We start from the raw sequence: 11,898 nt of genomic DNA, 5'->3' as shown, positions 1-11,898 counted from the left end.
CTAATGAAATTCTGTCCAGAAACGTAAAAGATTGATTTGAACTAAACTAAATGATCACCCAAGTTCAAGCTTTCGGTTGTTTTCAGACTTCACACCCCAAAAAGTTGACTGATATTCCTTGTGGATCTAAATCCCTTATTGGTCTAAAGAACCTAGCTTGGTTATTTGTAGTAGAAAGGAAAAAACATGATTGATCTTTTATTTTTATCCTCTTCCCAGCTAATATTCAGCAATGAGTATACCCAGGCAGAAAACCAGAACTGGCATCTGAAACACTTCTGCTGCTTTGACTGTGACAACATCCTAGCTGGGGAAATATACGTGATGGTCAATGACAAGCCCGTGTGCAAGCCCTGCTATGTGAAGAACCACGCTGTGGTAAGAGACATCTTGGGATGTGGTAGCCTTGACCTGCCTTATTTAAGCCTCCTACAAAGGAGAAACAGAGAGCACTACTCTTAAGTAGGAAACACGTGATTCCTACCATAGGGTGTTAAAATCCAGGTAATTCAAAACAATACATGCACTGACTAGGATGAACCACCTCAAGATTCTACCTGTGCAGTTTACACTATAAACTGCTACTTGATAATCAAATCCCCACCAAAAAAAAGTTCCTTAATGGGAGTGAGATTGATTGATTCTCATCATACAGATCAGATTTCACTTAAATTAAGGTATTTAGGGGCTTTTCATATTGCTTTAGCTCTATTTTAATGTTTATATTTCTGTTCTTGTTACCAGATCACCCACTGTGGCTTTGTTTTTGCTACCTGTAGATTGTACAGTACCTATTTCTTAAACTCTCATTGAATTTATATATATAACAAAATTTGACTTGCATATTTATATTTATTTGCATGAGCCAAACATTCAAATATTTAATGTGAAAGTATATATATATATATATATATATACACACACACACACATACACCCTGCTTACACAGAGCTTTTGTTGAATGATTGCCCAGAGATAGATAAATAAAGAGTAGATAAAGAAAGAGTTGGCCATATGTGGTAAAGCTTATAACCCAGGGGGTATTAAAAGGATAGATGTTTACTTTATATGCAGATAAATAAGTACTAGTTAAAGATCTCCCTGAGCTATCAAGTAGAGGAGACTCCTAGCTAAGGAATAAAATGACATATTTATTATGTATAGTTCTCGGAGTATGATACAATGAAAATACGGTAAGAAGTTTTGGTGTCAGTGCCAGTTTTCAACCTTTACCCACTGCCCCCAGATATAATCTGTCAGCTATCATCTTCTATCAACTCTGCCTCATCGATATATCTCAGATTCTCACAGTTACAACTACTCTACTTCAGATCTTTATTTTTTTGTTGTTTGGATTATTGTAGTGACCTCAAATTTGGCCTCCCCACTTCCATTCTTCTTGTTCAAAGCCACCTTCCATAAAGATGGAAGATAATCTTTCTAAAATGAAAATCTGATCATTAAGCCTTGCTTAATAGATCCAGCCCCTTCTTATCTGTCCAGCCATTTCTACTAGTTATCTAACCCAAATCATACATTTCCCAAGTTACCTGCATTTCATAGTTTATACACTGTGCTTTGTCTTCTGCTCACACTAATTCCTTTGTCTGATATGTCCTCCTAGTCCCTGTTGTTTTTTTAACTTATTTATTTATAATTTTTTTTTTAGCCACACCACACAGCTTGTCGGATCTTAGTTCCCCAACCAGGAATCAAACCCAGACCCCCGGCGGCAGTGAAAGCTCTGGGTCCTAATCACTAGCCCACCAGGGAATTCCCTCCCTGTTTTACTTGAACTGTGCCTGCGCATTCCTCCAGACTCAGTTTAGGCTTAACTTTTTTTCAGAACACCTTTCCTGATTCCCTACCCCAAGCTCCACCCCTTTCTCTCTGGCTAGGCTGGATGCCTCTCTTCCCACAGGACTCTGTGTATGCTTGCCCACGTGTGTGTAATTGTTAATATCATTCATCTGTCTCTTCCACCAGACTGTAAACAGCTGGAGGATAGAGCTTGCCTCTTTATTTTCACACCCTCAGTGTTTGTACTTAGGAAATGTTTGAGTGACTGACTTGTGTTTTAACATTTCTCATTTGCTTTGGGGGTCAACATGGACCTTCCTTATACCTGGGGATAAGATGTTGAATCATCATATGGCCTGATACGTCATTTAGCTAAAAAAAAAACGCTTCTCTAAATGTTGTTGCAACAATTTCTCTACAGAAGAAGATTATCATAATGTGTATTTTACACATTACAGGGGTATGTTACCTTGGTTTCAAGGAATAGAATGTAAACTCCATGAGGGCAGGGATTTTGTCTGCTTTTTTTCTGTTCTATTTCCAACACTAGAACAACACAGTAGGTACTCAGATATTTATAGAACAAAGCTGTAAACAGATGAAGCTCCTTTATTGTTACAAGCTTCTTTCCATTGCATTGCAATAATCATTGGAGAGGAATAACCACAGATATGATTAAAAAGAGAATGAGAATCTCTAAATTATTTAGCTTTATAATATGGCATGATTTCTTTTAGAAGGTTTACTTTCTCAGTAAGATACACTATTGCCATTTGTTTAATATTAAAATGAACATATCTATCCATCACCTGAATAAACCTTAGCTGATAGCAAAGAGAGGTACCCATGCAACATGCTAAATGATATAAAAATTGGAAGATTATCTAGTTCAGGGAATTGATCTGCTTAGATCTTTTAATCTTAAAAAGAAAAAAAAAAAGGAGTGAGAATACAAATTATTTTTAGACCTGAAGCCAAGAACCCAATTCAAAACAGGGCTTTTCTGAGGAAAAAATTAACATGGAAGGAGGAAAATGAGAAATAACTTAGTTTGTCTCTTCATAGTCTCTGGAATTCTAGTCTCAAATGGCCACCCCCAGAATTCACATCTCTGAGATTTCACAGGATCCTCCTGCTAGAGAGCACATTACATCAAGTGTCATTATCAATTTTATATTGTGTATACAAATAAATAAAAAGTAGGAGGGATTGAAGGAAATAAGAACTTATTGAATTATTAGTGGTTTAATTAAGAATCCAGGAAAGGGCTTCCCTGGTGGCGCAGTGGTTGAGAGTCCGCCTGCCGATGCAGAGGACACGGGTTCGTGCCCCGGTCCGGGAAGATCCCACATGCCGCAGAGCGGCTGGGCCCGTGAGCCATGGCCACTGAGCCTGCGCGTCCGGAGCCTGTGCTCCGCAACGGGAGAGGGCACAACAGTTAAGAGGCCCACGTACCGAAAAAAAAAAAAAAAAAAGAATCCAGGAAAAATCTAATGCCAAGCAGAAAGTGGTGAAGTACATCATCTCCCTGACTGGTCCTGGAGTCTCCAGACCTTTGGTTGGGACCTGGGCAGCTTTCAGATCTATGAAGAATGAGGGATTGGTAATTTTTACCTGGGATCATGTCAGACTTTGGGATGAATGGCAATCAAATTATTAATAAAACTAAATTTCATGAAGCCCACAAACCCTAAATTCCTATACCATTCAGCGTGCTAATTATTTTTTTTTTTACCAAAACAATTTCCTTAATTTTACGTGCAGTTGAACAGTAGTTATCACTTTTTTTTTAATTGCAAATGAAAATGTGAGTTTTGAAAAATTATAAAAAGATCTACAAACATGAGAGGGCTGAGATAAAGAAGGTAGATCATGGTCTAAAATCAAGGGAATAAAAACTTGAGTGTGAAATACTTCTATTGTACACAAACAAGTTTTAAAATATTGAAAAAATAATATGAAATATAGAAAACAACAAAGGGCAACATTCTAAATGAATTACAAAGCTATAAAAAATGAATATACACAAAAGCAATTGCTTGCATGGTGCAGCTACAAATTAGGAGTATGTTTGTAATCAAAACACTCATTTTTGTTGTATTCAGGAATAGTGGATCGATAATGCAAAGAGAGTATCTCCCTTGCTTCTCAGGGAAGATTTGGTTGACATAACCTGTGAATTAAGGAGCTACAATCTCTGTAATTAGAAGCCTTGTAGTTCTAAAAAATATGGAAAGTATATTGCAGGTCTGAAGTGAATATTTATAACAAGGCCTCACTTCACACCCTAAGCCAGTTCACCCACTGAGTGGCAGCCACACTTTCAGGTCTTTTCAAGTAAGAAGGCTTAGGCTAAATGACCTTCCTCAACCCACCCACCCTCATCTCTCAGGAATTCCTGACAATCACATTAAGATACCAAGGGTGTGGAAGATTAGTCACTTTGATGTAATGCTGGACAATCTTGTTGGTTTCTTCATTTGTTATAAAATATTTAAAACAAAAACTTTAGACACATTGATTTATAATATATATAAACAAGAAGGCATATGAACTATCTAGTGTTTTGGAGCTCTCAACTGGGTAGTTTTGTTTTCTGCTGTAATATTGCCAGTTATTCATTCATTTTCTTTCTATACATGTCCAACTAAAGAAGAAAATTATGTGTGTTTGTGGGTATGGATGTGTGTATGTCATATGTTTATTTTTACATAACATACATGTACACTGAATGGTATATGGAATGTAAGTGTTAATGTTCCATGATATTAGATTATACATAAATTATGACATGACAGAAGCCAGTTAACTACAAGTTATATTTTTAGTGCAAACTCATTATTCTCAAACACTGTCAGTACTTTTTGACTGAGTCCTTAATTACTTTGAACATGATTTTCATCTACTACTGTCTAGAAATTAGTGGTGTTAATAATCTCATGTGTCATAGGTAAGACTGGTAAAATTACCACTTCAAAGCTTTAGTGAGTGACAAAAAATCTCTTCTTTTTAAGCCTATTTTTTAGAGCAGTGTTAGGTTTACAACAGAATTGTGAAGGAGATACAGAGATTTCCCATATCCCCCCTACTCCCCTCACATGCATCGCCTTGAGCATGATCCACAACACTCACCAGAGTGGTACGTTTTTTAACAAGGGTGAATCTACATGGACATAAAGCATAATCACCCAAAGTCCACAGTTTACCTTAGGGTTCACTGTTGATGTGTATTCCATGGGTTTGGACAAATGTATAGAATGGACAAATGACATATATCCATCATTGCAGTATCATACAGAATATTTTCACTGGCCTATAAGCCCTCTGTGCTTTGCCTGTTCATCTCTCCTACTTCCCTGTCCCCTACTCCCTACCCCTGGCAACCACTGATCTTTTTATTTTCTCCATAGTTTTGCCTTTGCTAGAGTGTCATATAGTTGGAATCATACAGTATGTAGCCTTCCCAGATTGGCTTCTTTAACTTAGTAATGTGCATTTAAGGTTCCTCCAAGGCTTGACAGTTCATTTCTTTTTAGCTCTGAATCGTATGAATGTACCATAGTTTATTTATCCATTTACCCACTGATGGACATCTTCCAAGTTGTGGCAATTACAAATAAAGCATCCAGGTGCAGGTTTTCGTGTGGACATAAGTTTTCAACTCATTTGGGTAAATACCAAGGAGCATGATTGTTGGATTGTATCATAAGAGTAAGTTTAATTTTAAGAAACTGCCAAACTGTCATCCAAATTAGCTGAACCATTTTGCATTTCCACCAGCAATGAATGAGAGTTCTTATTGTTCCACATCCTTGTCAGCATTTGGTAGTATAGGAAAAATCATAAAACTTTTTTTTATAATTGCTAATGTACAATCTAATAGAATACACTAGAACCAAACACACTGCTTTGGAACTTGCTGTCAAGACTTTTTGCCGTGGGGATATCTTACAAGCACTGAGTCCTGTTTGGACTTCAACTGTTATTTCTCACAGTGTTCCACATATAGACCCCCATTAACAATTGTTGGCTATGAAGGTGAACGAGAAGAAGGTCATTCTCAGTTGTATATCTCTGAGGTTGTCATTCTCAGTTTAATCTGCCATCTGAAGCAATGCACTGAGTTTGTTCTAACATGAAAATGTTACCATCACAGTTCGATCTCTCATCTTCTTTTCTTCTTTGTATAACTGACTTAACAGGTATGTCAAGGATGCCACAATGCCATTGATCCTGAAGTGCAGCGGGTGACCTATAACAACTTCAGCTGGCACGCGTCCACAGAGTGCTTTCTGTGCTCCTGCTGCAGCAAGTGTCTCATTGGGCAGAAGTTCATGCCAGTAGAAGGGATGGTTTTCTGTTCAGTGGAGTGTAAGAAGATGATGTCTTAAGAGGAGGGTACCAAGTAATATTGAGCCATAGCTAACTAGAGTGGTCTGCATTTCTACTGTAAAATGCAATTTAGAAAAACAAAAGGAAAAAAAGAAACTATAAAGGAAACCAGGAGATTTTGTTCAGTATCTTTCTTTGATGTTTTTCCTTATCAAATTTTTCATATCAATTTTTAAAACCTGCTTTAAGCATTTGATTTTAAAAATGGTAAAGAGTTTTCCCTTTTCTTGGCTTTCCAGATGTAAAATCTTTTGAGTTGGAAGCTTGGGTTTAATCATTCTTCATATTCCTGCCCCCTTTGTGCCAAACACAGTATATATGAAACATTTAAAAGTTAGTATTTGAATGGAAAGATGAGCATTTCATGTTCTATATTCTTTTTCACTTCTTGTATAAAATGAAAAGGAAATTAAACTTGCCCTAATGCCAAGGTTCTACGTTTATTGCCTCATCATATTCACTGAATTTTGTAGCGATACACAATGAATTCTTTTGACGGAGAAAATAGAAATGCAGCATAGTATGAAGAGCCGTTATCATTTTAATGCCTATGCATTTGCTATTTCCTAACTTAGGCAGAGGTGGCTTTATCGCATATCTCTATTTTTTTTATTTGCTCTGCCTCTCAGTATTCTCTTTGTAAGCTGATGACCTCCATCTGTGGCCTTGAATATTTTATTGTCACATGTGGCATCCACACTTTTTAATTCTATAGATGATTTTTGGCTTGGACGTAAAAGCCAAGCCACTCCTTTATATTATGCTTTCAATCCAAAGAACATGCATACTTTTGTATCCAAGAAACTATAACTTGTATTGTTTGCACTTGCCTGCTGTGGTTTGGATAGACATTTTGCATGGTTTTCTTTCTTTTCTAATGGATACTGTCCTATGATGCCTTTTCATGGATATATATCAAATGCCTTCTTTGCCTGTATACTTCCATCCTTAGATATTTCTAATGTTAATTCTGCCTTATATACTTCCATACATAGCTATGCACTATGAAAATTAAATGGAATGAATGATATGTATATTATTATTCAAAATAAAGTCTCTTTCACTTTAGTACTTGTATCTTTATTCTTCGTATCCTTTTCATTTCAGAGCAAAAAAATCCTTCTGCAATTAAGCATTTGTTACAGCAGGGGGCGGTGTTTCCAAGCATAAAAAAATAACCCCCCACATAAAGGCTACTTCTGACAAAACAGGACAGAAACTAGGCTTTTCATTATGGTGAAGGGATAAATTTTATGAAACTTTATAATAAATGAAAGCATTTAAATTGTTGGTTTTCAAGTCATGCACGAGTTTTTTCTTTCAGGAAAAAAATGTCATTTTAATTGAAGTTTGGGAAAGCTGTATTTTCTTGAGGTAAGTCTAACAAGTATTACTCTTATACTCAAATTGCAACTCTGTTTGGTTTTCTAAGAATTTTTTCATGGCAGCCTATTGTGAAAAGGGAAGCAAATGTGGAATAGTTTTAACTTCATTCTTCCTAATATTAGCAGGTCATGAGATTTCTTTTCTTCTTATTCTGAAGCATTTGTCATAGCAGGAGTAGCACTTTTCTCTGACACATACCCAGAATAATTTGACTTTTATTTTTTTCAGCTCATGTCTGTTTGGCTAATAGCGCTTCTCCTAAATTCCACAGCCAGCTCCCCCGGCCCACCCTACCCCGCACTCACTAACATACAGATATCTGCACTTACTCCCTCTGCACTGTGCCTTCCCCAGCCATGAAAAGAGTGTCTTGAACACATCACCTTATCTAAGAAGTACTCTAATCCTGCATACTATCACAGATATCACAGATATCCATCATTGTCTATAAATATCACTTTATGCTTTCTCTCTTTTACCCTTATCTCAAATGGCAACAGATATATTTCCATCTTTTCCATGAAGTTGAACAACTTAATTTTCCCACACATGGCTAAGTGGGAATAAATTGAAAAAATTTCTTTGCATGCTAACAGGCCTACTCCACATGTCTGCCTGCGCAGCCTGCACTCTCCTGCGGCTGAGATTGAATCAGGCTGTTTTGGAGATGTAGAGGCTCAAGAAATTTGACTAAATCCATCACTTACTACCTGAGACACTGATTGCGTGTCTATTAGGCATTTCCTAAAAGAATAAACTACTTTGCCTGAGAAATACAGAACCACTTGTTTTGACTCATTACCCTGACTAAGTTTTAGTTTGGCCTTCTAATACAACAGAATGAACTGTAATGAAATGTAATGCAAGAGAATGTGCACCATTTTTAATTGTTAATCAGATTTTTTTTAAAGGGGTTTTTCAAATACTTTGTCCTATAAGCACTTAACAAGAGTGTAAGATGGTTACTAGATTCTATAATTTTTATTTTTCCTCTAGCCCTTAGGATATGTTCACCGCCTCACTTTCCACCATCATTTTATATTCTGCATTGACCTCAATTCTAGATAATGGCTTACTTGGTACTGGCGCCAGAGTTAAATCCTTCCTTTGCAATGGGGAAAAGATAGGAAAGTAATAAATATTTCTATCTGAATGTGTGCATTTTTTCCTTCAAAAATAGATAATGAAGAATAAACTTTTGGTCTACTTATTTCTTATGGGGTCAATAAATAGAAATTTCTATCATCCAAATCTCATTTACGTTCTATTTTTCAGATACATATAGCTTATCCATTTTTTGTACTCAATATAGCAGGCATTTGACTAACATGTCTATGTAGTTAGCAGTTGAGAGACCCTTACCCTGAAAGGGACTAGACAGGGAGGAAAAGAATACCAGAATATGAACCATGATAAAGGCACCACAGACAGTAAGAAAAGAAATGCCTTTTTCCCTTCTGCAGAAGCCAACATCTTGGATATTAAAAGGTATAATGATGACTTCTGATTCTCTTATTCCCCTGTTCAGCCGTGGGTACTTGAGAATAACAATGTTGGATGAGGAAAGAGAAGGGAGATATTTCTTTCCTGAGACCCAGGAAGTTCAAAAGAAGATTTTGACACATCAGTTGCTAAAGTATATTGAAGTAATACATTTATCATCCTTATTGGAAGAATCAGACATGTTAGAATGACTAATCATGAACTCATTCACAGAATCTGCACATAGCCTGTTCATCTCTAAGCAGAAGGATTTTGCTCTTAACCTTTGAATACAGTTGTAATTTTGAAAAATCAGTGGATTTGGTTATCCAATCCCTTTAAGAAATACAAGTTACTCAAAGAGACTCTAGTCATCATACTTTTTGGTATGGTATCTTTTTTTATTTTTTAAAAATTTTTTTGGAAATGAGGGGATGAGGGTTGTTTTTCCTTTAATGAACTCTATCTGAAACTTCTGTGACTCTGAAGTCTTCAAGCACAGGTTTCCAAATCTGACTTTGAAGTATTTCAGCCCAATTTCACCAAAGGCAAGAAATTCATTATTGACTCATTCTTAAGGAATTTTCAACATGCAGTGTTTAAGCTCATCCAGCTTCACCATGGTTACCAAAGAGACACCACAGCCCAAGATCAGCATTAAGCCTCTGTCTCAAGATGCCCTGGCATATCTGAACTTGTCTTCTGGCTATTCACTTAATTCCTTGGAAAACTTATGACTCCATCAATGTCTCCATAAAATAGCACTTTACCACAAATTCTTACTAGATATGCCCTGCCCCTCCCTGACGTCTCCCGATTGAAGTGTTCAATGACAACTCTGACGACTGTACTGAATATTCACATATATGAAAGGGGTACATGGGTGTGTTTTGATCAAACAACCTGAAACACATTCTGGCTTGATTAATAGATTTTTTTCATATATTTACTACATGTTTAAATAGCTTTAGCTAATTATTTTGTCTCTTCACGGGGACAACATGCCATTGTAGCTTCTATTTAATCTGATAATGTATTTTGAAACCTCAAAGCAAGGTATCATTAACCTTTTATATTGTTTTCAATGGCATTTTATGCTGACATTTTTGAAGGATGCTATTGATTTTTCTTCAATGATACTTCCCCCCAGGATATCTCGACCTTCAGACAAATAGCAAAACCAACCTATACCCTGGGGTACCTTTACTAGAGCCAGCCATTATTGAATGCAGAGACATTCGAGTTGATGTCCCCATAAGTAGTGACTAACTGTGAAGGCAACATGGTATAGTTCAAAGGCGGGCTGGGGTCAGGAGTCTAGAGACCTTCTGGCTAAGTCCCACTGATCCTCTCCTCCTCACAGTTACACTGAGTAGGACAGAGGACAAGATTGTTGGATTTGAGGAGTCTAGGAAATAATAGGCCCAAGTGTGGGTTGGACATCTATGAATATATTGAAGTCACCAAGAATAAAAACAGGGAAATCAGTGGAGAGAAGAGTGAGCCAGAGGCTAAAGTCATTTAAAACAAAAAACAAAAAACCCATGAAGGAGTGTCCTGGAATTTGATAGAAGGTGGCATCTAAGGGTAGAAATGGGTGGTAAAGTCTGTGGCCACATACTAGATATGCTTCAAAGAGCTGTGATTGTGAGGAAACAAAAAGGAATTAGTGGAAATAACAATGGAGAATGAGGAAGATACCTACCCCACCGGCATTGTGGAATGCCCATATGGGAGAAAAAGTAACTGGCCTCTACTTGAAAGGTCTGGAAGGAAAACCAGGAGTCATTTGGAGCAAGATGAAGCTGTTGAGAGTACAAGGGAGTTTGCAGTTCACAGAAGTTGAGCATAGAGGTAAATTTAGGGAGTATAGGAAGGGATAGAGCCAAATTAGGGGATTTGCAAAGTAGAATGGATATCAGGTTTCCAAACGAGGCCAAAAAAAATCTAGATACCTGGGGCAAACAGGACTGAGGGGCATACCAAGGTTAGTTTGCTAGAGGAGTATAAGTAATCAATTAGGAATGCTTTTGGTTGTAAGTAACACAGTTAAGAGTAGCTTAAAGACATAGGCTAGCCCAAATTTGGCTCAGAACAAGCTCTTTTTAATCTCTGTGCTCTGCTATCCTCTATGTGTTGCATTCCATTCTCAGGTTTGTCCTTTCATTCAAGCACCACTCCCTCACATAACAGCATCCAAGATACAAAGCAGAGCAACGGCAAAAGGTTTTACTTTCTTAACAAGGAGATAAATCTTTCCCAGGAGGCACCAGCAGACCTACATAACTTTTCCATTTCATTGGCTAAAACTAGTTCACATGCTCGTCCCCATCTGAAGAAAAGGAAAATAGTAGCTATGGTTGAGTTATCCAATCATAATTCATACCCTGAGAGCTGGGCATATGGCCACCCAGAAGAAAATTAATGTTCTTGATAGAGGAAGAGAAGAAATGGCCGTTGAGTAGGCGAATGACAAAAACCACTAAGGTGAATGATCGTTTAGAGTTCAGAGTCTTTAGCTGGAAGGTATGGGATGCCCAGGCAGCTATTTAGTTCTGAAGCTTGGGGTTTCTGTTGGCCTGTGAGATGAGCCAGGGGCATCATTTGGGGGCACCTTTCTTAGGCAGGATGCCACTTACGTGGCGAGAGATGACATGGAGTCAGAGGAAGAGACACTGTGAAGTCCTTGGGGTGACATTACTAGATTTTGCTTGGCTTGCTCCCCCCACCAGCTCACTCTACCCAATCCATTTTCAAGCTGCAGGACATTGTTACTTCCCCTGTCAAGCTCCCTCACACTCTCTTGATTTCTCTCTCTCTCTCAACCTATAACTTGTT

The 11,898-nt window shown here is 37.5% G+C and overlaps 1 protein-coding gene across 1 annotated transcript in view; it reads left to right on the top strand.

Moving 5' to 3' along the window:
- TES (testin LIM domain protein) overlaps positions 1-7,254 on the top strand; it is a 47,599-nt gene extending 40,345 nt beyond the window's left edge. Inside the window, exons 6-7 of the mRNA XM_030857608.3 lie at positions 220-378; positions 6,003-7,254. Coding sequence (XP_030713468.1) covers positions 220-378; positions 6,003-6,191 — 348 coding nt within the window. The 3' untranslated portion in view covers positions 6,192-7,254. The remainder of the gene's footprint in view (positions 1-219; positions 379-6,002) is intronic.
- Positions 7,255-11,898: the final 4,644 nt, after the last annotated feature.

Source organism: Globicephala melas, chromosome 9 (assembly GCF_963455315.2).
Source record: "Globicephala melas chromosome 9, mGloMel1.2, whole genome shotgun sequence".
In the NCBI taxonomy this organism is placed as follows: Eukaryota; Metazoa; Chordata; class Mammalia; order Artiodactyla; family Delphinidae; genus Globicephala; species Globicephala melas.
This window is presented reverse-complemented; position numbering and strand designations above follow the sequence as displayed.